Source organism: Rhinopithecus roxellana, chromosome 3 (assembly GCF_007565055.1).
Source record: "Rhinopithecus roxellana isolate Shanxi Qingling chromosome 3, ASM756505v1, whole genome shotgun sequence".
Lineage (NCBI taxonomy): Eukaryota > Metazoa > Chordata > Mammalia > Primates > Cercopithecidae > Rhinopithecus > Rhinopithecus roxellana.
The window spans coordinates 112,684,824-112,711,483 of record NC_044551.1 but is presented as its reverse complement, the minus strand read 5'-3'; the positions used below and the strand labels follow the sequence as shown (position 1 = coordinate 112,711,483).

At 40.9% G+C, this 26,660-nt stretch overlaps 1 protein-coding gene across 4 annotated transcripts in view; it reads left to right on the top strand.

Moving 5' to 3' along the window:
- The window catches only part of PPP2R2B (protein phosphatase 2 regulatory subunit Bbeta), a 295,801-nt gene extending 272,052 nt beyond the window's left edge, over positions 1-23,749 (top strand). For all 4 annotated transcript variants that reach the window (XM_010383388.2, XM_030927531.1, XM_010383383.1 and 1 more), the window contains 3 exons: positions 12,496-12,665; positions 19,838-19,929; positions 23,025-23,749. In XM_010383388.2, coding sequence (XP_010381690.1) covers positions 12,496-12,665; positions 19,838-19,929; positions 23,025-23,304 — 542 coding nt within the window. In that variant the 3' untranslated portion in view covers positions 23,305-23,749. The remainder of the gene's footprint in view (positions 1-12,495; positions 12,666-19,837; positions 19,930-23,024) is intronic.
- Positions 23,750-26,660: the final 2,911 nt, after the last annotated feature.

Genomic DNA, 26,660 nt, shown 5'->3' with positions numbered 1-26,660 from the left:
CCCTGATGTCTCTGAGGAGTTTGGCTTGCTCTGCCTTTGCAGCTGCTGGGCTCTGGTTTTTCTGAACTTTCAGCTTACGGGTACAGCAGCAGCAGCAGCAGGAATGCTGGGAGGAAAGGGTTGCTGAGCTGGGGTTCACCAGCTCCCTTGGAAATGGTGAAACTCTCATGGCCTGTGCCCAGAAGCAGCCCACTCTGGCCTGCCTTCCCTGTCCAGCTCTATACGGGCAGCTGCTGAAAGGGAGCTGGCCCTGGGGCCAGGGAAATAACAGCGGCTTTGCAGAGTTGAAGGGGGAACTCATGAACTTTGAGCCCTCCCTTTGTTGACAAACAGAGGATAGTTTTCTAATGCTGCTGTAACAAATTATCACATACTTAATGAACTTAGTGACTTAAAATAACACGAATTGATTATCTTCCTTACAGTTCTGGAGGTCAAAAGTCAGAAACGGGTCTCACTGGGCTAAAATCAAGGTGTCAGCAGGGCTATGCTCCTTTTTAGAGGCTCTGGGGAGAATGGCTTCTTGCCTTTTCCAGCTTCAAGAGGCTGCCTGCCTCCCTTGGCTCGTGGCCCGTTTCCATCTTCAAAGCCAGCAGTGACCAGTCTTGTCTTTCTCATATGGGGTTATTCAGCCTTTGACCCTGTTGCCTTCCTATTTTACTTAAAAGGACCCTGGTCATTACACTGAGCCCACCCAGATAATCTAATGTAATATCTCTGTCTTAAGGTTAGCTGATTAGCGACCTTAATTCCCTCTTGTCATGTAACATAACATAGCTACAGGCTCTAGGGATTAGGGTGTAGACTTATTTGGGGATGGGGGTAGTGGCATTATTCTGCCTACTACAGGGGAATTGATTGAGCAACTTTTCTTCCTTCAAGAGATGGCTGGGTATGGTGGTTCACTCCTATAATCCCAGCACTTTGGGAGGCCAAGGCAGGTGGATCACCTGAGGTCGGGAGTTGGAGACAGCCTGGCCAACATGTTGAAACTCCATCGCTACTAAAACTACAAAAATTAGCTGGGTGTGGAGGCTCAGGTCTGTAATCCCAGCTACTCAGGAGGCTGAGGCACAAGAATCGCTTGAACCCAGGAGGCGGAGGTTGCAGTGAGCCGAGATCATACCACTGCACTCCAGCCTGGGCGACAGAGTGAGACTCCACTTCAAAACAAAAAAAAAAAAGAGAGAGAGAAAGAGATGAGAGGAAGCCCCAGCCATGGTAGATAGGAAGGCCCACTCTTTGTTGAGGAAGCACAGGCACAGTATCTCTCTTGCTCACTGTTGTAACCCTAGCACCTATCATAGTGCTTTACACACACTGGGTACTCAATACCTGTTGTTTGAATGGTGTGTGACACTGGAACTTGTTGACATCTTTTTATGGGTACAGAGGTGTATATATTTATGAGGTACATGAGATATTTTGATTCACACATGCAGTGAGTAATAATCGCATTGGGGTAAACGGTATATTCATCACCTCAAGCATGTATTCTTTATGTTACAAACAATCTGGTTACAATCCTTTATTTTTAAATGTGTAATTAAATTAATATTGACTATAATCACCCTGTTATGCTATCACATACTAGTTTTTATTCATCCTTTCTATATTTTTGTACTCATTAACCATTAACCCACTTCCCCCCTGCCCCCCAACCTCTGGTAACCATCCTTCTACTCTCTATCTCCATGAACTCAATCGTTTTGATTTTTAGCTCCCATAAATAAGTGAGAACATGCGAGGTTTGTCTTTCTGTCCCTGGCTCATTTCACTTAACATAAAGACCTGCAGTTCCATCCATGTTGTTGCAAATGACAGGATCTCATTCTTTTTTATGGCTGGATAGTACTTCATTGTATATAAGTACCACATTTTCTTCATCCATTCATCTGTTGATGGACACTTAGGTTGCTTCCAAATCTTGGCTATTGTGAACAGTGCTGCAACAAACATGGGAGGGCAAATACTTCTCCAATATACTGATTTTCTTTGTTTGGGGTATATACCTAAGGAGTGGGATAGCTGGATCATATAGTAGCTCAAGTTTTAGTGTTTTGAGGAATCTCCAAACTGTTATTCATAGTGGTTGTTAGAATTTTCATTCCGACCAACAATGTACAAGTGTTCCCTTTTCTCCACATCCTCGTCAGCATTATTGCCTTTTAGATGAAAGCCATTTTAACTAGGGTCAGATGACATCTAATTGTAGTTTTGATTTGCAGTTCTCTAATGATCAATGATGTTGAGCACCTTTTTGTATGCCTATCTGCCATGTGTATGTCTTCTTTTGATAAATATCTATTCAGATCACTTATTCTTTTTTTTTAATGGATTAGATTTTTTTTCCTGTAGAATTGTTTGAGCTCCTTCTATATTCTGGTGATTAATCCCTTGTCAGATGGGTAGTTTGCAAATATTTTTCCTTATCCTATGGGTTCTCTTTTCATTTTGTTGATTGTTTCCTTTGCTGTGCAGCAATGTTTTAACTTGATCCCCTGTGCTCATTTTTGCTTTGGTTGCTTGTGCTTGTGGGGTATTACTCAAGAAATATTTGCCCAGTGCAATGTCCTGGAGACTTTCCCCAATGTTTTCTTATAGTAGTTTCATGCTTTAAGGTCTTAGATTTAAGTCTTCAATCCATTTTGTTTTGACTTTTGTATATGTTGAGTGATAGGGATCTAGTTTCATTCTTTTGCATATGGATATCTAGTTTTCCTAGCACCAGTTGTTGAAGAGACTGTCTTTTCCCCCAGTGTATGTTCTTAGCACCTTTGTTGAAAATGAGTTCACTGTTGATGTATAGATTTGTTTCTGAGTTCTCAATTGTGTTCCATTGGTGTATGTGTCTATTTTTATGCCAGTACCCTGCTGTTTTGGTTACTATAACTCTGTAGTATAATTTGAAGTCAGTTAATGTGATTCCTCCAGTTTTGTTTTTTGCTTAAGATAGCCTTGGTTATTCTGGGTCTTTTGTGGTTTCATATAAATTTTAAGATTGTTTTTTCTATTTCTGTGAAGAAAGTCATTGGTATTTTGATAGGGATTCCATTAAATCTGTAGACTGCTTTGGGTGGCATGGACATTTTAACAGTATTGATTCTTCCAATTCATGAACATGGAATATCATTCTATTTTTTGTGTCCCCTTCCATTTCTTTCATCAATGTTTTTTAATTTTCATCATAGAGACATTTTACTTCTTTGGGTAATTCCTGGGTTTTTAATTTGTAGCTGTTGTAAATGGGTTTAATTTCTTGAGATTCTTTGCTGTTGGCATATAGAAATTCTACTCATTTTTGTATCTTGATTTTGTATCCTGCAGTTTTACTGAATTTGTTTTCAGTTCTAATGGTTTTTTTGGTGGCATATTTTAAGTTTTTTCAAATACAAGATCATACCATTGGCAAACAAGGATAATTTTACTACTTCTTTTCCAATTTGGATGCCTTTTCTTTCTTTCTTTCTTTTGTCTGATTGCTCTTTCTAGGACTTTCAGTACTATGTTGAGCAACAGCAGTGACAGTGGGCATCCTTGTCGTATTCCAAATCTTAAAGGAAAGGCTTTCAGTTTTTCCCCATTCAGCATGATACTAGCTGTGGCTCTGTCATATATGACTTTTATTATTTTAAGTTACATTTTCTTCTATATCCAGTTTTTTGAGGGTTTTTCTCCTTCATTCCATTGATATGACGTATCACATTGATTGATTTTTATATGGTGAACTGTCTTGCATCCCTGGGATAAATTCCACTTGGTCATGATGAATGATCTTTTTAATGTATTGTTGAATTTGGTTTGCTAGTATTTTGTTGACGGTTTTTGTGTCAATAATCATCAGGGATATTGGCTTATAGCTCTCTTGCTGTGTCTTTGTCCGATTTTGGTATCAGGGTAACACTGGCCTCATAGAAGGAGTTTATTTTTTGTAACAGTTGGAGTAGAATTGACATTAGTTCTTCTTTAAATGTTTGATATGGGCTTGTTGACTTCTGACAGTGTACCAGGCACTGTGCTACATGGCTTGTTTGTTTTCATTTTTGAGATGGAGTCTCACTCTGTGGCCCAGGCTGGAGTGCAGTGGCACGATCTTGGCTCACTGCAACCTCCGCCTCCTGAGTTCAAGCGATTCTTCTTCCAAGTAGCTGGGACTGCAGGCACGTGCCACCACACCCAGCTAATTTTTGTATTTTTAGTAGAGATGGGGTTTCACCATATTGGCCAGGTTGATCTCAAGCTCCTGACTTCGTGATCCACTTGCCTCGGCCTCCCAAAGTCCTGGGATTACAGGTGTGAGCCACCACACCTGGCCTGTGCTACATGTCTTATTTGCTTTTATGTTTTTTAATTTTTATAACCATGCAAATAAGACATTGATGTCTACATTTTACAGATATGCTGCATCTTAACAAGATAAGGAAAATTGACAAAGACAATCCAACCTGGAGATGATGAAGCCCAGGTTCTAGCCCCAATATGTCTGACTCCTAAGTCCATTCTCATGTAGCAGCCTGCGAGACGTAACTTAGGAAAGCAACTTGCAGTTTAAGAAGTAATCTCATCTTCCAGCCCTTCTATGTGATCTCATGGTGCTACCAGTCCTAGGGGCCCATTGTCCCACAAAAATGCATTGATCACCCCAGGCATTTATTCATGCTGATTCTCCTGTCTAGATAGGATGCCCCCTCCTACCCCTCAAACACCATTAACAGGGCTCAGCAAACTATGGCATACAGCCAAGTCTGGCTCAAAACTTTTCTTTTTTACAACTCTAGCAAAGAATAATATTTTTACATTTTCAAATAGTTGAAGAAATCAAAAAGGAATAGTATTTTATGGCACATAAAAATTATACAAAATTGAAATTTCGGTGTCCATATGCAAAGCCTTCATGTGGGATATATGCTCATCTGTTTACATATTGTCTATGCTGCTTTCACACTACAAAGGCAGAGTTAAACAGTTGCAATGGAGACCAAATGGCCCTCAAAGCCTAAAATATGTACTAACCTCTTATCTATCCAGTGCTTATTGATCATTTAAGGCTCAGCTTCTTATTAAGTCTTTTCTTGTCACACCAGCCCATTTGTTCCTCACTTCTCCCCACTGTGAATTTTTGGTCAGTTTTTCTTGTCTGGGAAAAAAAAAGGTTTTGATTTATTATTTCTTAACTTTGAATGATTAGTTTGTTAAAAGACATGTTGTAAAAGAAGTATAGTAGATGCAGAATTATTTTGAAAAGTTATGTAAAACTTAGGGGCCAATATAATTTCTTCTAGATTAACTTCTCATGCTTCATCACACTATGCATTGTATGCCTTGTCTTGTTAAAGTGTCACTGTCAAATAATTGTTTGTTGAATTAATGGAGGGCTATATGAAAAGCAAACTGCAAGGGTTAAGCAACTTGGTTTCATTATTTCCCAATTCAGAATCCTTCATCTGAGTCTTAATACAATCTAAATTTGGCGTCTCCAATCCGTGTCTGGAGACTATGTCATTAGGCCCCTGGTAGCACAGTAGCCACTAATTAAATCTTAAACCTCTTCTCTCACTGTCCTCACCTGGATAAAGGCCAGCATTGTCAGTCCGAGCGAGTTCTTACCCTCTGTGGGAAAATTGTTGGCCGTTTCTCTCATTGGGCAAAATTATTGGATGTGTCTTCTGTATAGTAAAACTTACTGGCTGCATCTCAATCGGCGAGGCTTTTCTCTCCAGGGGCAAAACTGTTGCCTGCATATCTCTGAAGGAAAATTGCCATCTGCCTCACTCTGTAGGAAAATTGCCAGTTGTGTCCCCATTATGGAGAAATTGTCAACCATGTCTCCAAACGGAAAAACGTGCCAGCTGCGCTTCCCTGTAGAAGAAATGTCAGCAGAAGTGAGCAGTTTAAAGCCCCGCGCATGATTCCGAGGCAGTTCCTTTTTCATCATGAGTGGACCCTCACGTCCCCTTGGCTTGTTTCCTGGACTCTCACTCTCATCTGCCCACGTCATCACAGCCAGGGTGGGGGTGACATTGAAATGAGACACTGGGACCAAGGAGGGTGGGTGTCTTTCAAGGGATAGTTCAGAAACAAACTAGTACGTGTCTGTGTCACAGCCCAGACAGAAGACCTAGAAATCAGTATCACAACTGGTTCTTAAGATCTGCCTCAAACAGACAAACACTTTAGGCTTTTGGACTCATTGCACACCAAGTTTGCCCTAAGCAATGCCTACTTCTGCATTATGGCTGCCATCCCTATTGTTTTGGGTACAGACACTTTGCTAAGTACTTCACAAGCAAGATCTCACCCATCCTCACAACCGCCCTAGAATATAGGTACTACTATTATCTCCATTAAATGAAGCTTGGAAGGAGTCCAGCTGCTTGTTCAAAGCTCCATAATTTATAAGCAGCAAAGCTGGGGTTTCAACCCAGGCCACTGAGTTTGGAACTACCTGTACTGTTAGTCACCACACCATCTAAGACAGAGCCAGCATGTCTTAGATGTCCTGGCCTTCAGGATCAGTTGTTAGTGGCCTTGGACCCCTCCTAACCCCTCTACATTGGCATGAGTTCCTGTGCAATTAATGAAGGTCCAGTGTAAGGTTGAGAGAAAGGAGCCATGCCTAGGAACAGCCTGCACCTATGGTTACCTAATCTCTCTCTTCTCCTATCCCCAGAGTCCACAACCACCTCTCTGCATGCCTCCTTTCTGCCCTTGCTCCAGTTGTAATGAATGCTGTTTCACTTTAGCTTTCTCTAAAGTTGGCAGTTTTCTTCTTAACTCCTTCTCTTATTTTTGAATTCATGAATTATTGAATTCAAGATTTTCCCCAGATTCTGGAACCTTATTTATTTATCCAGTCATCCGAGCCCTTTCAGGGGGCTCACACAAGATACTTACAGCTCCATGGAGATGTATTCATATCTGTACATGTTATAACAGAAAACACATCTGCACAAGGCACATAAGATAGCCTATGGAATTTTAAAGGTAGTATTCAGTTGCTTTTGACTATAGCAATATAACCCAAAGTGTATTCTGAGGAAGCCTGTACTAAACACCGAGCTGCAAATGATTTGCCAAATAAAAATAAAATGGAGTGGGGAGAAAGGTATGATCAAATAATACTCTGAAGTAGGATTAAAGCAGTGATTCTCAACCAGGTACCATCATGCCCCCTGGGGGACATTTGGCAATATCTAGAGACATTTTTGTTGCCACATGTGGACAGATGGAGTCAGCAGGGCATATCTAGTGAGTAGAGGCCAGATATGTTGCTGAACATTCTATAATGCCCCAATAACAGGGTAATTGCATTATCAACTCCCAGAGTTGTCAAGGTTTCCCAAGCTTATTTGATCTTGGAATCTGGAATGCCTGATGTATCACAGCTTGAACATTTTGCTGAAGTCACTTTGGAAAGGCAACCTAGAGTAGTGGGGATTCGGAAAGGGAAATTGAAAAGCCAGTGAAATTTCATAGATGTTAGAATCTAAGAGCTGGGAGGGACCTGGTAGGCAACCCTAACTCCTTCCTATTACGGAGAAGGAAACAGGCCCAGAGAGCTGACAGTGCTGAAAGCCACGCAGATGAGAGAGTAGGACAGAGGTTAAGAACATAAGCTGGAAGTATACTGAGTTCAAATTCTGGCTCTGTTCCTACTAGCTGTGAGTTGTGCCTGAGTTGACTGATTAGGCTAATTTGTGGAAAAGAGAAAGTACTAATACCTATGAATAGTGAGTGAGTTAATACATGTAGAGCACACAGCACAAAAGCTCAATAGATAATAGGTATTATCAAAAGCCAGCCTGGACTTGTGCCCAGCCTGGATTCCAGCCTGGATTCCAGCCCAGCATCCCTGAGTCTGATGTTCTTTCCAGTGTACCTGGATGGGCACAGGAAGAGGTGAGGAGCAGCAGAGGCACAAAAGTGGGAATGTACAAGCTATATCTAGAATGTGAGGAATCCTGGTTTGACTTGTTTGAACAGGGAAGCAATATTGACAAAGCAAGGCAAGGCCCAGTTGTGGAGGGGTGTGACAGATGGGCAGAGTCAAGAGCCCATCTCTGCCACTGCCTAGCTGCATGATCCTGGGTGACTTACTGAACCTTTCCTCCTGGTCTGTCTCCTTATCTACAAATGAGAAGAGTATAGTACCTTCCTTAGATGTGTGAGCATTAAATGCAATAATGTATGCAAAGCTTGAGGACCAAGAAGTGGTAGCAAATGTCATTATTGTCGTTACTGTTACTATTGAGGTCTCCAAGACATATGCTTCTGTTGGTGAACCTGACACACCCCCAATGACTAGGACTGGGCTATCAGGATTCTCACCAAGACTGCTTCCTCACAAAGGGAGCAAAGCTCTTCTTGTCTCCCCCTTAGTTCTCTTCCCTCTCCTCTCAATATCTCTATTTTCTGATAGCTAATTGGAAACCTTGCAGGTCAGCAGATTCTCTAGTGCCATGCCAAGCCAAGGGTCTCCAGGAGAAATGCTAGTGTTGATTTGTCTCAAGTTCTATCACTCAGGCACCAGATACTGTTGTACTACATGTTCAACAAATTTTGGATATCTCTGACATTGGAGGGGGCATGAGAAGTAAAGTTTATGGAACGCACACTGGTGTTCCATTTACCTTCCACTAGTCAGTTCCATAGCACCACGATTTCCCTCTGATAACACAGTAAAATCTCACTTATTCACAACTGTAACCACACTTGTGTGATTGCTAAACATGTATCCCCTCCTGTATCCTGTGAGCTCACTAAGAGTAATGCTGGATCTGTCTTGTTCATTATTGTATCTTTAGCATTTGGTACAGGGCCTGGCACATATCCATCCCACACATAAAAAGTATTTTATTTGTGGACTCTAACTAATATACTGTATTGTGCATGTGTGTGTGCCTGTGCATACAAAACACTTAACTTATAAATGAATGCTCAGCAAGGTCTTGTACATGGCATCCTGATTAAGAACAAAGATTTTGAAGTCAGACAGACCTGAGTTCAAAATGCAGCTCTATCTCTGTGTGTCCCTGGACTAGTTATAAAACCTCTCTGTGCCTTAGTTATCCATATATATAAAATGAGGAATCAGAATTCCTACTTTATAGGCTATTTTAACAACTAAATGAAATAAAACATGTAAAGCACAGGGTCTGCAGTGTTATAAGCTTCCCATCAACAGTAATTATTAATACTATTAAATGCTATTACCCACGGAATGAAAATAATTCCTGGAGTTGCTATTAAAACTTGAATATACATAGATGTGTCATGAACTACAAAGTGCTATGCCAGTACATTATCTGTACCTTGCCCTCTGTGTGCTACCTAAAGCCCGCACTCCACAAATAAATAGTGGTAGGTTGATTGAAGAATTGTCATCTTTCATTTCACATCCATCTTGTGAAGGTGTCATTTTGAGCCTTTACAGTGTTGCTACACTGGCCTCCCAACATGCCAAGTATTTGGGAAACAGATTCCTATGTATGACATTAAAAGGCACCATAAATACATACAATTTTGTTGTCGATTTAAACATTTTAAAATAGATTTGAGTTTAAAGAAGAGAAAATGTAAACATTCCTTATGTCTTTTAAATAGTCCACAGGTTCTGTACTCCTCGGTCCCAAATTCTCAAGAGTCTTCATGAATAAGATATGACTGGCCAGCACAGAAGAGTGCATGCTGAAAATGAAAATAGTGATGGCATGTATTGAGGACCTACTATGTACCAAGCTTATATGCCAAGCAATGTGGCTCCTCATTTTGCAGCTGGGAAAACTAAAGCTGGAGTACTAAATAAAATGATCACAGCTAGTAACTGACAGATGCAGGAATTGATGACTCCAGAGCACAATTTGCTAAGCCCATCCACTTTACTGCCTCTGGGTCAGGTGTTTTACTTGGCATTTCCAAGCTCCCAGTACTAATGAGATGGCTATTAGTTGAAACTAATGTGAAAATTTTCTTCCCATCTAGTTCTCAACTATGAAGATACCAATCAGAATCCTGGGGCCTTCACTAATACTCAGCTGAAGCCCAAAAGATGAGGGCACAGACTAAGACACTGGGTCAGAGGCTGTAATGAGCCATGTTTTTCTGTTTCAATGATTTTTTTTTTTTTAATTTGCAATTTCAATTCGATTGATCAGGGTTTTTGTTGCTATTCTCTTCAATCGTTCTGTGAAAATTAACATTTTGGCTTAGTTCACAGTTTAATTCAGCAAGGTTTGAAATGTAATTTATTATATACTTGGGCTCTTTATACAGAATTCATTACTGACTATGTGAGTGCATTGACCAGGCAGGAAAGAAGTAGTCTTGGAAGATGAGTTAACTCAGCAACCTGCAGGCCATTGTTTGTTTCAGCCTGAAATTGTGATATAAACCCTTGTTGGGTTTAACCATACACAATTGCCATCTTTGTAGGTCAAAAATAATTGAATGTCAGCAACTGCATATGTTTCAACTTAATACTATACATGCTAAGCACCCAGAAGGCAAAGAATCTGTTAATTTATCTGGCTTTGGCTCCAGTGAAGCAACAAATATTCACTGAACATTTGTGAGCAAGACTCTGAGTATGAAGATAAGACCAAAATCCTGTTCTTAAGAAGCTTATGTCCTAGTTGAAGAGATAAAACAAACTCATGAATTGTTAAAATAATAATGTGAAAAATGATAGTTTCATTGTAAGAGAGTACCTGAGCAAATACTAAATAAATGGGCAGACCAAGTATGATAGGGCTTCAGAGAAAAGAAAAGATCATTTGGGGTGAAATAATATGTAGTAGATGAGGTATATGAATCAAAGAGTATTTGGATCAATGAAGAAGGAATCAGGCAATGAATAGAAGTGGGAAACATGGAGATATACTCTATACATCCAACTTAAAATCGAGGTAGAAAGAAGAATTAGAGGCAGTTTATGATGGGCTCCGATAACATACAGAGAAGCCATGCCTTCTTCCTGTAAGTGGAAATCAGCTGAAGCTATTAAGAGAGATAATAAGAGGCTGGATATCAGAGCAAATAGACAATTCACACAGAAGACATTGTGGGTTCAATGTACACTATTCGGCTAATGGTTACACTAGAAGCCAAGACTTCACCACTATGCAATATATCCATATAACAAAACCACATTTGTACCCATTAAATTTATACAAATTTGGAAATATTGTTAATTTTAAAAAGACATCATAGCTACAGTTTACATACAAGGAGACCTAAGGCACAGAGAAGTATCTTGGCTAAGGTCACACAACAAGTAAATGACAGGCTGACCTTAGACCCAAGGCAGTCCAGCAAGAAAGCACCACCTTTTTTCTTTCTTTCTTTTGTGAAGACAGGATCTTGATCTGTTACCCAGGCTAGAGTGCAGTGGCCCAATAGTAGCTCACTGCAGCTTCCTTGGTTCAAGCAATCCTTCTTGCCTCATCCACCCAAGTAGCTGGGACCACAGGCATGCCCTACCATGCCTGGCTCATTGTTTATAGCAATGGGGTCTTCCTATATTATCCAGGCTGGTCTTGAAATCTTGGGTTTAAGTGATCTTCCTGCCTAGGCCTCCCAAAGTGCTGAATATAGGCATAAGCTACCACACCTGGCCAAAGTCCCACTGTTAAACACCATGAGCCAACAAGAGAGATCAAAACATAAGGCCAGACAAAAACTTGTATATAAATAATCATAGCACTGTTATTCCTAACAGCTAAAAAGTGGAAACAACTGAAATGCTCATCAACTGATAAATGGATAAACAAAATGTGGCATATTCATACAATGGAATACTATTCGGCCATAGGAAGAACGAAGAACTGATACATGCTACGACACGGATGAACCTTGAAAATTTTATGCCAAGTAAAATGAGCCAGTCAGTCCTAAATGACCATATATTCTATGAATCCATTTGTGTGAAATTTCCAGAATGAGAATCAGAAAGCAGATTGGTGTTTACCTAGGACTATAGGAGCAGGCAATGGAAAGTAACTGCTAATGCATATGGAGTTTTTGGGGGGAAGTAAAGAACATAGTCTAAATTTAGATTATAGCGATGATTTTGTGATTATACTAAAAAACCACTGAACGTTACACTTTACAGTTTGTGGTATGTGGATTTTATCTCACTAAAAGCTGTAAAAAAAATTTTTTTAAGTATCTAAGATGACTCCAGGTTTTATGCAGTGACACCCAGATACCAAGGGAAACAGAAAAAGAGTTAGATACATAGATCTGTCAGTGCCAGATCTATGAACGGGACAGGTCCCATGCCAGTCCTTCCATGAGAATTAAAATCCAGAAACTAATGACAGCTTTTTCCACTACCAGAGAGATGACAGTTCTCTATTAGCAACTTACATTCTGCAGACACCAGCCCTACTTAAGGAAGACTGTCAGTTACACTGTTAGCTTCCTAGCCAGTCCAAACATGTTAGAGTCAGTTGATAAGGATTGCTAAATTTGTCTTGTTTTGCTTTTGTTCTGCAGTTTTTGAAGAGCCGGAAGATCCAAGCAACAGATCATTTTTCTCTGAAATTATCTCTTCAATTTCGGATGTGAAGTTCAGCCACAGTGGGAGGTATATCATGACCAGGGACTATTTGACTGTTAAAGTCTGGGATCTCAACATGGAAAACCGCCCCATCGAGACTTACCAGGTATAGAACCCCGGGTACCCATAGGTATATGGAACATTCCCTTCATGAGCTTTTAAGTCAACCCCTGCTTCCAAAGGTTTACAGTGCAGAAAACTGGAAGGCAGTGCATGGTGATACATTCAGTAAAATGGTACAGGCTATAATTAAGGTAAAGGTCCATGTGGAGAGGCTAGAATTCAATGTAATTGATATGGACTGAGTATTTCATGTGGAATGGATCCTATAGAGGTAAACAAATGGTCCTGCTCTCATGCAGCTTACCATCTGGCAGAAAAGTCAGATGATGAACAGGGAATTGAGTGTGCATCTCTGCAAGAGACCTCAGCTAGGTGTGAAAGGTTTTCCCAAAGAAGTGACCCTTAAACTGAGTCTTAACTGCCATGAACTAGTCAGGAAATGCATGCTCTTAAAATAATGTGTTCACATGGACGCAGGGAGAGGAACATCATATACTGGGGCCTGTCAGGGGGTGGGGAGCTAGGGGAGGGATAGCATTAGGAGAAATACCTAATGTAGATGACGGGTTGATGGGTGCAGCAAACCACCATGGCACACGTATAACAAACCTGCATGTTCTGCACATGTATCTCAGAACTTAAAGTATAATAATTAAAAACATAGTATGTTCAAAGGCCTGGTGTTGAGAGAAATGAGGTGTGTTCAGGGTGCTTATACCTTGAATATGAATCACAAAGGCAGAAAGATGAGCCTGGAGATAGAGGTAAGGGGCCAATCACTAGGCCCTGGTAATGTACAGTAGGCTGTTTTGCCTGTGGACTAGGTACAGTAGAGGACCATTAAAGTTTTACACCAGGAAATGGCATTGTGAGTTTTAGTTTTTACAGTGTGTTTCACTTTGCAGTTTGCCAAACAGACAATTTAGATAAGAGGAGATGATGGCAATTTGGTCTGGTAATGGTAGCGTGCAGATGGAAGGATGGGTAAGATGAAGAGTCAGTGAGGTTTGCCTACTGATCAAATGTGCAAGGAGAGGAATCAAAAAGACTGGAAGTTTTGAACTTAAGTGTTACGTAGATGGTGTAAATGCAAGGAAACAAAGGGAAAGGCATTTTTTTAGGGTGGTGTTGTTGAAAAAGGAAGACCAGACTTTGAAGTAGAGAGGACTTAAAGAAGCAAAATCCAGGCAAGAGTATAATGAAAGCAAAGATTAAGTGGGGTGGGGATAAACTAACCCTATTTTAAGCTATTTGGGGTTAGATAAAAAGAAGTGGGGGGATTCTATACAGAAGGATTTGACTTACATTTTTTCCTTGAGATATAATGTACATATCATAATAATCGGCCTTTCAAAGCACACAATTCAATGATCCTAGTTTACTCACAAACCACCACTATCTAATTCCAGATCATTTTCATCATTGACATTTTTAAATGAATATTCTGGTTGCGCTGGGGAGAAGAAACTGTGGGAGGGACATTGGAAGAGACAGGGGAATAGTTATAACATTCTGGCAAGGGGAAAATAGTAGCTTAGATAAGTGTATTAGCAATGAAGGTAGCCAGATTCTTCATATATTTCCAAGGTAAAAGCAATAGGGTTTGAGGATGAATTTGATGTAACAGGAAAAGAAACAGGGATGTAACAGGAAAAGAAAGAAGCACCAAGGATTACTCCAAAATTTTTGTCCTGAGCATTAGAAAAGTAGAGTTGCCAATTTATTTAGATGAGAAAATCAAGAGTTTGGTTTTGGCTCTGTTAAACCAGTTTAACATCCAAACAGACACAGCAAGTAGACAGCTCAATGTGAGTCTGGATATATTTAGCTTCAAGATATAAACCTGACACTCACAAGTATGTAGAGGGTATTTAAAACCATAGGACTGGATGAGATCTTCTAGGCAATTAATATAATTAAAGAAGAGGTCAGAAAATAAGACCTAGTTGAGAACAGGAAGAGGATTTGGCAAGAGAGATGTGGGGAAACTAGCCAGTGAGATGAGAGGAGTGACTAGGAAGCCAAGTGGAGAAAATGTCTTAAGGAAAAGGAAGTCATCGACTGCCAAATGCTTTGCTGAATCAAGTACAGAAGACTACGAACTTGGATTTAGTAAGTGGAGATTATCAGTAACCTGAATGACAGAGGAACAGTAGTAGAGCAGTGTGAATAAATGTCCAATTGGAGGGAGTTTAAGAAACTGAAGATGGGAACATAATGAGAACAGACAACTGTTTCAATAAGTTTACTCTGAAGGAGAACAGAGAAATGGAAGGGTAGCTGAAAAGGGATTCTGGCTGAAGGAAGTTATTACAGCATGTTTTCTGCTGATAGGAATAAGCCACTAGAGAGAGAGACCATTAGAGAGAGAGACCACTGAAAGAACAAAGCCCTTGAGGCAAGCCAGTGGGGGATGCAGTTCATTGCAGAATTGGCTGTAGATGGTAAGGTGCATAGATAATTCATCTGTCAAAGGAATGAGAGCAGTTTTCATATATAGATGAAGTAGGTTTGTGAATTTTGTGATGAGAACATGTAGGTGTTTTCTTTAGTAAAATAAGTAGTAAGGTCATTAGCTGAATGGGAAGGAAGAAAAGGGGTAAAGTACTCATCTAAGAAAGAGAAATGTTGCAGGGTGGTAGGGTTGCTCAGGGATCCACTTGAAATTTATATAATTGATTTAAAGGGAGATTGACCTGTATGATTATATGTTTCTTCCCAGCCACATTCACCTGCTTGATACAGGTAAAGAAAGGGTAGAAAGTAAGATTTAACCAGTGATGGAGTTGTGCCAAATGAGTACAATGGAAAGAGAGAGCAAGAAAGGCAAGCGTGTTGAATATATATGCTAAAGGATTGATTGTAATGATGTACTGCTGAATTGAAGGTGGGCAAAAGGGGAAATAATGAATTTTAAGAATTGATAGAATCAAGATACTAGAAGGAGTGAACTAAAAAGACTGGCGATAGCAACAGCAACAGGGATAGCAATGACAGGTACAGGGATAGCAATGACAAGGTTCATAATATGACCAAGGAAGCAAAGGACAAAACACATTGAATATGATGAAACTGAGTAAGAGAGAGACTAGAGGACTCGAATAACTAAAAATCGTGACAGGAATAGTAATGGAAGAGAGACAGAGATGCAAACTTGCTTCAAGGAATGAGGATTAGGGACTCAGAACTTTTGATGGCTGAAAGAAGGACAGGTAGCAGGAAGCTTAGTTTGATGGCATGACTTCAAAGGAGTTAAGAACTTTAAATAGGAATAGTTGTCTGGAGCAACAAGGAGCCTACCTACCCAACATTGGCATGTGGAGTGAGAGCAAAACCCTAGCTACCACTTGAGTGTCTTCAGAGGAGATCCAAATTCCAGTTAGAGGAAGAAGAAGGAAAGGTTCAGAGAGGAGGTTGAAGACTTTGATGACTCTGTTCCAGCAGGTGCTAGAGAAAGGTTTGGGAGCCAGAATTCACAGCCATATATGTAGTGGAGATAGCTTTGTTTCCCCTGTGGTCCATCATACTCCCTATTATTTAGTGTTCCTGTCTCCTGAATCCTGCCTTGACTTTAGGACTTGGCTCCACATCACTTACTCCCAAGTTTTCATTTGCAGCCCTTCATCTTTAGCCCAGGACTAGAGTCACCACAGTGTCCTCTTCCAGCTGCATAAGACAAACCTTATAGTATTCGAATCCTTAATGCAAAAGAAAGAGCAGTGGGAACTAGGACCTGAGTGTGGCTGCTGGGGAGCCTTAACGAGGAAGAGTAGATTTAGGACAAAGCTAATTTTGGAGCACAGCCATCTAACTTTTACATGAAGTAATTTAAAGATGGTAAACAAGCTCTGATTCAGTGAGCCTCCAGAACACCATGATAGGTTGTGAGGTCCAGTGGGAAAGAATTTAGTGATCAGTCAATAATGCCTGCCCTGGGCAAGGAGACAGGTAATGCTACTATTATACGTTTTCATACATGCATTCACAGATCTCAATCACGTTTCCATGAATAAAAGGCTGCAGACTTAAGTATGATTAGCTATTTTCAAGTTTTCACATAGAACGAGGGCTGGCAGACTGCAACTTGTGTTCCTAACCAGCCCCCTATTTGTCTTTGTAGGTACATTTTATTAAGACACAGCCATGTACAGTCACTTACATATGTTCTATGGCTGCTTCCATGTGCAATGGCAGAGTTGAGTAGCTGTCACAGAGACCGTAGGGCCCACAGAGCTTAAAATATTGCTATCCAGCCCTTTGGAGAAAAAGTTTGTCAACACTTGAAATATAAGAATGGACCGACAGAGTTGGCTCTTTGTTTGCCTCATAGCAGTCCACTATATGACACTGGACTCCCACAAATAATGAGAAACACTGTATTGGGACACTCAGTCTAGTGTCAAAAATCCCATGCACAAATTAATAGGATCATAGAAAAGTCATACTAGGAACATGAAGAAAGAACATTAAATAGGATGAGTTTTAAGTTCTCTCTTGCTCCATGCTCTAGAGGTTGCTCATGTGTACATCTTACCTTATTCTTTCCTCTGGTAGAAAAAGGTCCCTCTGGTTTGCCTAAGAAGACTTCTTTCTATGCAACAAAACATACATACAGCATACTTCACAGTAGACATTCTTTTTCTTTAAATGTTGTCAATTGGAGGCAGGCAGGAGCTACCCAGACCTTAGGTGTGGTGGAGGAGAAATAATGGTTCAGACTAGATTTTCCCTTGAGTCTATCCCAACTTCTATCTTTCAAGAATTATTTACAGAGTTCTCAACAATGTCATTCCTGCTAATGGGCGTGACTTCCAAAGCACACGTTTTGACACTTACAGAAACACTGCAAGTGAGTAATAAGACAAAATGCCAAAGGTAAATGGTGACAGATGAAGAAAGGTTCATCACAAAGCGGGCATATGGAACTAGACCTTAAAAATCTTGCCACTGCCAGGTTTATAAACCTTTACTGCTGTGCTCCCGAGGGAAGGTGAGTGAGTAGTTTATAGCAGAGATGCCTCTGTTAGGGCAGGACACAGCCTCACCCTTGCAGCCCCCAAATGCACCTAACAATGCCAACAGCACTGCCATAGGGGTATTCCCTTGTCACCAAAGCACTGAAGCTGTTACCCTGACAAGGCCTGGAACTGTTTGGGAGTGAGAGAGTAAAGGTAGGGGAAAATTAATTTGCAGAGTTAGAAATAATTTCCTCTGTCCAAATAACTCAGAGCTTTTCAAATACCCAAAACATCTAATGGAACATAGGATGAGCCTGACCTCGTTCCTTTGCCCAAGACTAAGCACACAACTGAGCCTGAAGCTCAGCGTCCAGCAGAACTGTTGGAGTCAAAGGAAGAGAAAGAGCCACAGTTGCAGGAAAAAAGAGATTGAATCATCACTCTTAATTTAAAGTTAAACACCAATACCCTTGGTAGCCTCCCTCTGCTTTCACCTAGTTCTATCTCCTTCTCTCTCAGCCTCACTTGAGTTCATTATCACAGCTCCTGTGAAGGACTGAGGACCCACCAGAGCAAGCTGGAGGCAGGTTGCTAGTGCAGCTCAGAGTGTGCACTCCAGAGCCTGATACCACTCAATTCCCTCCCCTTCTGTCACTTTCTTTTCTTTGTGATCTTGGACAAATGATGTCATATCTCTGTGCTTCATGCTCCATTAGAGTAAAGAGAATGAAAGTGCCTACATCATAAGATGGCTTTAGAGATGAAATGAGGTTTTGACAGATAAAGCACCTGGCTAATAATGACAAGCCAGCATTTTGGGTATGCCCGTTATTATTGCCACTCTGTGCTAGTGGGTTCAGGAAGGATTACCTTCGAAACACTGAACCCAGGCTACTATTCTCTGAACCTTATTCATCTATTTGGCATCTACATCTGAGTTGCTGAATGTAGATGGGGAAAAATATTCAACTATGCTTAATCAGCCTTATTTGACATACATGTCCAACAACTTCAGGTGTCCCCTGGTGCCTTCCGGAAATCTGACACTGTTTGCCAACCATTTCTGTCTCCTGCTCACTATCAGTTGATTTCCAGTGAAAGCAGTAGCATGGTTAAGAGAAACCAGGAAATAATCTCCACATACTCCAGGATGGCACCTTTTACCTCAGAGTCTACTTGACAGCTCCACATGTAGACATCTCTAAACCATTGTACCCAAAAGTGAACATGGTACCCGCTTCCTTCCACTTGCTCAGGAGAAAGATCAGGGAGTCATCTTTGACTCCTGTTTTTCTCTCCACACCTCACAGTTGACCCAAGTCCTATCTGCTCTTTCTCTAAACAGAAGGAGAATCTGACCAGTCCCTATCACTGCTCATGCCCTGGTCCAAGCCAACATCTATCACTCAGGTTTTAACTGGTCTCCCTGCCTTTGTCTTTGCACCCTTAGGATCCATTGCAACACAGCAGATTCAGCAATCCTTTCTGTGAAGTCTCTTCTTCCTCAGAATAAAGGGCCTATGTAAACTGATCATGCTCTCCCCCAGCTGCTTACTCACCACTCCCCAACCACACTCCCTCCAGGATTCCTGCCTCAAGGCCTTTGTGTTTGCTGTTTCCTATGCTTGGAGAGCCTTCTCCTCACCCCAAACCCAGACATCACTGTGGCTCATTCATCTCCTGCAGGCTTCTGCTCCAATGCTGCCTCCTCCAGTGAAGCCCTGACTACTTGCCCTGTATAAAATAATACACCCCCAACAAGATTTCCCAGCCTCTTTTTCCATACACTTTTGTTCTATGATTTTATCACCATCTAAATGTCTTATTTATTTACTTGGTTATATAGTCTCTCACGTAACACTGGGTGGAAAATATTTGGCTCACTGCTGCATCTCAAATGCATAGCAGGTATTCAGTAAATATTTGTTGAATAAAAGACTGGATGAATGGTGACCTCTAATGCCTGTGAGCAAATCAGCTTAGAAAATGAGAATCTACCACTTCTTTAGTCTTACTGGATGCCACTGTCTATACAAGCAAGCTTAATTAATCCATATCAGCTACATGAGAAACTCATCAACCCATCCTAATGTCCTACAGCTAGAAAGGGCCAAGCCTAGGTTCAGATCCAGGGCCATCTGATTCAAGGAGCATGTACAATGAAAGATTAAACAGCTCACATCAGAAGAGGAGATGTTTGCAGAAATAATTACTGCTTAAAATAATAACTGACCTTCTCGATATGTTTCTTTTCCAGGTTCATGACTACCTCCGCAGCAAGCTGTGTTCCCTCTATGAAAATGACTGCATTTTTGATAAATTTGAGTGTGTGTGGAATGGGTCAGACAGGTAAGAAAGGCTCTGTGGCTGAAGAACCTTCCAAAGGTTGTCTTGAAGAGGCTCGGGCAATTTATTCTAAGTAGAGTACAGCCAAAGGGAGGTCAAAATTGGGCTCCAAAACCTCGCTGAAATGCGTAATGTCAGGCCTGGAAAGAAGAGAAGGATATAGTAAGGCCTTTGAATCCTGTTTCTGAACTAGCACAGATAACACACCTTAATATTAATGAGAAAGTCCTATCTTTTTCACACAAGACACCTCCAGCACTAGGTCAACATGCCTAAATGAAGATCATTTATCCACCAGCAAATTCCAGCCTGAACAGTTCAGATTACTGCCAAGTGGGCTTTCTAGATCAAAAATTATCCCTTGAAGCTGCTAGTGGAGACCTGGCCAATGGCCCTGGTGGTTCATTAACTGAATTCTAGTCGACCTCATTTATCACATTCCCTCAAAGTGATTTATTACTATTTTAAGGCCTTGGATTTGAACAGTACTTCATAATACCTCCCAATAGTTCATTTTTAGTTTGACAGATACAAATGATTCTTTGACTTCCATGAGAACTAAGTGCAAGCTACCAGGGGTTGATTTCGTTCCTTGATGAAGGTGGCACCAATTATAGTGTTTGAAAGCATAGAAATTCTATTATGGCATGACATTCAGACATTCAAGCTTTCAGTGAATACGAACCATCTCTCTCACACTCAACCTGTTTCTTGGCTTCCTTTGCCACTGATCCAAAATGAATCCCCTCCTTAGCAGGCTTGGAAGGAGTCCCCACATGGCAAAGGACCCAATTCACACTGACCAGTTGGTATAGGACAGAGAGCAAAGCAACTGTGACATATGAGCAAAATCCCCCATGGGGAAAAGGAGCCAGCCCTCTCATTTTATTCTTTATTTATAGGTATTGATTTATTCATATATTATTATTTACATATCTGTTATTATTGCTCAAATTTTTCCTCTATCTTAGCCTTGATTCAAAAACCACACTTATTGGGCACCTACTGTATACCAAACACATTCATACACATCATTTTATTTAATTCCAACCAGTCTAACAAGATTGTTTCCAGGCTGGGCGCGGTGGCTCAAGCCTGTAATCCCAGCACTTTGGGAGGCCGAGACGGGCGGATCATGAGGTCAGGAGATCCAGACCATCCTGGCTAACATGGTGAAACCCCGTCTCTACTAAAAAAAAATACAAAAAACTAGCTGGGCGAGGTGGCAGGCGCCTGTAGTCCCAGCTACTTGGGAGGCTGAGACAGGAGAATGGCGTAAACCCGGGAGGCGGAGCTTGCAGTGAGCTGAGATCCGGCCATTGCACTCCAGCCTGGGTGACAAAGCGAGACTCCATCTCAAAAAAAAAAAAAAAAAAAAAAAAAAAAAAAAAAAAAAAAAAAAAAAAAACAAGATTGTTTCCATCATTCTCATTTTACAGTTAAGGAAACAGGCTTAGCAAGATAAAGTAATCTACCCAGCCTCATAAAGTAGTAAGTAGTAGAGACAAAAGTAACAAGTGTAGAGTTTGAATCCTAAGATCAACACTCTTTCTATAACATCACAACTGGGAAATTTAATTTCTCTTTCAAATAAGATTGATGGTCTTTTTTTTTTTTTTTTTTTTTTTTTCTAAATAATCTCTCTCTCTTGTTTAAAAATGAGTCGGGTCATGGCATGGGAGAGAAGCGAACGTCAAAGCACAGGAAGCAGTGAGGCCAACCAGCTGAATACTTATGCCCCAGAGTCAACCATATGAGGGTTTGAGGGTGGACTTTACTACCTACTAGCAATGTGACACTGAGCAAATTACTTACTTCTCTGTAAAACCCTTTTATGGGATAATAGAAGTTGTAACGAGATCATGGAGGCAAAGCCCTCAGCGCCCTGCCTGATGGTAATAACAGTCCACTCAAGGACACAGACACAGTTCACAGCATCAGTTTGATAGGCTAGAGTAACAAAATCTAACCTTTGCTTAATTTACCTGGTATAGCTGACAACATGACCAAAAACACATCCCCCTTGCTGTGGCCCAATCTTGTCAGCTTTTTCCTTCACCTCTCTACACATCCCAAATCATTTGAGAAACAGATGAGAGTTCCTGCTCTCCCATCTTGAGCCAGTCAGAGCTCCACCCAGAAGTGAGTGGGAGCCAGCCCCTCCAGTGGAACTGCTGTGTGATGGCACTTGGGGTACTTGCAGATGCCCTGGCCCAAGGAATCTCTCTCTCCCCACCTCAGCTTGTCACCATGTCTGAAATGTCACCATTAAACATTGAGTACCTTGGCTCTGGAAGACATTGGGTGTTCGCCACTCTCCTGATCGACTGCAGCTATGCCTAAGAGGGGATAACTCTTGTATAAATGTGGAAGCCATCTGTCCATTAAATGTGGAAATAAAAACCATATAAAATCTTTTTATTACTCCATCCCAGATTCTTTTAAAATTTGAATTTTCTTACTTGTTTCCCAGATAAGACCATGATGACATCCATTTTGTAGATAAGTTTTCTAAAAAGGCCGAATTCAGAGCTAGTTCTAGGCAAGGGAAATGATACGCCCCGGGTTCATGCATGATGCCACCAGCATCTCTCCCCCAACCACACTGATGCCATAAAGCCTGAGGTCAGACATCCAGGAGCCCCCTTGACAGTGGCCAAGCCTTAAACACGTACAACTGCTTATTGTTTTCAAAAGTGTGTCTACTTCAACAAACCTCATTCTAGTCTCACATTCCTGACGGGAGGTAGGTAGGATGGGATCATTAAAACCACTGGACACCTTTACTGAGCCAAAGAACCAAAAGGAATCTACCGAGCAAAAGCAAATTACAAGGAGAGTTCTCACCATCCCTCATTTCCAAACCCAGCCAAAAAGCTCACTGCGTTCAGTGATTCAAAAAAAAAAAAAAAAAAAAAAAAAAGCCAACAATCGCACTGCAGAGCCTGTTCTCATTTTTTGGTTTTTGTTTTTAGTAAAACCTATGGTGTCATAAGCTGCTCATAACATGGTATCATTTGCTCTAGAAAGATGACACAATGAAGATATGTCATTGCCTTTCTCCATAACACTCGGTCACTCCCTTTCCTATCTTGCAGTGTCATCATGACGGGCTCCTACAACAACTTCTTTAGGATGTTCGACAGAAACACCAAGCGTGATGTGACCCTTGAGGCTTCGAGGGAAAACAGCAAGCCCCGGGCTATCCTCAAACCCAGAAAAGTGTGTGTGGGGGGCAAGCGGAGAAAAGACGAGATCAGTGTCGACAGTCTGGACTTTAGCAAAAAGATCTTGCATACAGCTTGGCATCCTTCAGAAAATATTATAGCAGTGGCGGCTACAAATAACCTATATATATTCCAGGACAAGGTTAACTAGGTGGACAAGTTATTACTTAATAATCTCACATACTGAATACTAGTCAAACAAGTTTTTAAATGTTTCTTTGGGTCTTCATTTGATGCATTGACTTTAATTTCCCTATGCAGGAAATGATTGGAATAGAATTAAAAGGAGTCCAACATTCCCAGCTCCCCAGTTCTAAGAAACTTTTGTCAAACCCAATAGGTTTGAGACACTTCTGTTTAGAATTGAAAGCTGCCAGCTAACAGTAATTCTTCCATAGTTGACTTGAACTTCTGATGCTTTTATTGCCCAGTTTTCTCTGGTGGGTCCAGTGTTTTGTTCCTAGGTGTCTGCTGCGATAAAATGAGGTTGTCTGTAGTATTTAAGGAGAAAAGAGATAAGTTTTTTTTAATTAAGCAATTCCATTTGATTGAAAAAAACAACAACAAAAAATAAACACCGTTTACTCTTAGACAAATTCTTCTTGTTTTGTGAAAAACCAGAAAAAACTAGTCAGTATCTCCTGCCCCTCCACCATGTTTTTTTCTATTTTCCATTTTCCTTTGAACAATTTCGTTTAAGCCAGAGATTTATTGCATGAAGCTGAGAAGAGGATGCAGAATGACGAGGAAAGGGCACATCAACCCTGCTATGCTCTTTTTTTGTAAGCTCCATAGAAACAGCCTGAGAATTTGGCTAGGAAACTTGAATGCTTCAGGGGACAGAAAGAGAGCACTTTTGACACAGTGCTTCCCAGAGTGAGCTTGGCAGGGCCAGGCGGGGCCAAATTCCATCTGCTGCCTTGTTACTCTTGCTTTTTGTGCTCTTAAATGGCTCCATATAATCCTCTACTTACATGTTCCTTGGCTTTTTTCTCTTCAACCTTTTCCAGCTTATTTATTCCATTGACTTCTAAAGGCCGAGTCCTGGTTGCTTATTATCTGGTGTTCTAAATGAAGCAGTTGGAAGCAGTGCCACCACCCCTGAGTCCCTGAGAAAGGCTGGTCTGTTCTTTTTGGGTGTTTCTCCTAAGCAGCTCCCTCCCCTCCTCCTGGTTTTGGTAACCAAAAGTAACAATCCATCAACCTCCATTGTACCTAGAACAAAAATAGCCAATAAAAATGCTGATTTGTAAAGTCCAGTCAGGCACTTCTAACTCACCCCAAGCTCGCCATCTGGAAAAACAGACCAGAAGGCTGTCTTCTACAGAAATGAACTGTGGAGAAATCAAGCAGCTGTGACATGAAGTGAATGAAGTCCACTTGAAGCTATGGAAGATGGTTCATCTTTTTCCCCAGTTGAGGATCCAGATTTATAACTTCTAGAAAGCCATTTCCAGAAGGTTCTATGTGGCATACCCCTGGGAAAGGCACTAAATACATGCAAAGGATGTATAAACTTAGAGAGGAGAGTAGATGGGTGGAGTCCAGAAAGCCGAGTCTGGGTTAATATCTCTACATCTGCCTTGATGACTCATTTCTCCTAACTTCCATTTAGTGCAGGGTAAATGGTTTGAGATGAGAGGTTTTCATTGAAAGGGAAATTTTCTTTCAGTTTACAGATGTATTAGAAGTCCTGACTTTCAAGTGTAATTTGCTTTGGAGGAGGAAAAAAAAAGTGAAAGAATCATATTGTCTCAATTCTAAGCTACTATCCATTTACTAATAGCTTTTTGGCAAGGAAATAACTGTCACCTTCGGTAAAAACAGTTTTGTAAGATGCAGCCCAATTTCAGGAACATTAAAATGTGAAAAAGTACATCTGAGAATTGAGGGAGCATGGGAAAAAAGACGAGACTTTCTCAGTATTACTCGTTTTTCCTGCAAGGAAAGCCTCTCCTTAGGCATCTCAAGTAAAGTGGCTAAGGTGGAAACTCTCTGGGCAAGATTTCTGGCCTGATTGGGACAGTGTTCTTGGAAGAGAAATGAGAGAGTCAGAAACTTCTGCCAGTCATAGAGAATGATGATATTGCAGAAGGCCGCTGGGTTATTGGCCTTTTACCACCAACTTTCTTTATGGCCTTTTCTCCACTTCTCCGGACTCAGCTCCTCTGTCTGTACCAGATCGGGGGTTGGGACCAATCATTGTTATCTCAAACTTAAGAATCAACCCACATTTGTACTATTATTCATGTAATATTTTTTTAAGTCACCTTTTCTTAAAAGCAAGACTTAGCCTCTTCCAAAGAAATAATATGCATGAAATTTCAACTGTGATATGCTAGGCTTTTTCCCTAACATTAATCACATAATTATCAATATAACAAACATGCACCCACATACCACCTGAAATCATTTTGTGAACCACCAGGAGCATGTGTATCAAACTTTGGGACCCCGAGTAACTGATATGACAGAACATTTACGCCTTCAGGTGCATCAAAGATGATAGAGTCAGCAGGGCTGCCCAGAACACACACAGGAATAATTTTTTGTCATGCTTTAAGGAGTTCATAGGCCCCTTGGCAGTTTATCTGTGAATTCCAAATAAAAGCCCCTACACTAGTCCAACACCCTTAGCACATAGATGTACAAACTGAGACCCAGAGTAGGATGAGTTTCCAGGGAAGAAAGAGCAGAGAGCAGCCATCCTGTCTTCCATCCCCTGCAAAGGATGCATTAGAGCAAACACCCAAGACTCCTGGACAGGAACAGGAAGGGAAAGCCCTAGAGATTAGCCCTCAGGGGGCAATAACCACCACAATGTTTCACAAATTACCTGTTCTTTACCAAGTACTAAACTAGGTATTTTATATGTGTGATCTTTCAGCCCCAGTACTGGCAATACTTCTTAGTTAGTGGCACATAGACGTCAGTCTGTTTTTCAGCTGACACTGAAAACTACTTGAAGCCTGATTTGCTACCTTGCAACAGTTGGTTCAATTCTAAGGGCCCTGTACTACTTTACCCTGCAAGGCCTGCTGCTTGGTAAGAGCCATCAGATTACAACTGGAGGGTGTCCATTGAATTAAGGAAAATGGAAGCCACGCCATCCTTGGCTTTCACCAAAACCATCCTTGTGTGCAACATTCAGTTCGTGACATTAAAAACAAGTAATGCAAAAAGCTAAACTTTGGTAGACATTCATGATCTTCTGTCAGGAGGAGGAAGATTAGTTAGAAAAAACAAAAAAGGAAGACATTAGCCAGCATCAAGTAGTGGGATATACATAGGCAGATGGGCAGTGGGAATCAAGTTGCTTCTTAACTCCTTAAAGTTTGGCTCCTGCCTTTATTCTTCCATTGAAAAAAAAAAACAGCACCTTTAAACTTCTCATTGGTCTTGTAATTAATTCAACCAAATTAACATCTATTAGGCAACCAGCATATATAAGATGGAACAATTGTAAGATGGAACAAAGATGAAGCTAAAATTCTGCTAGCTCGGTGG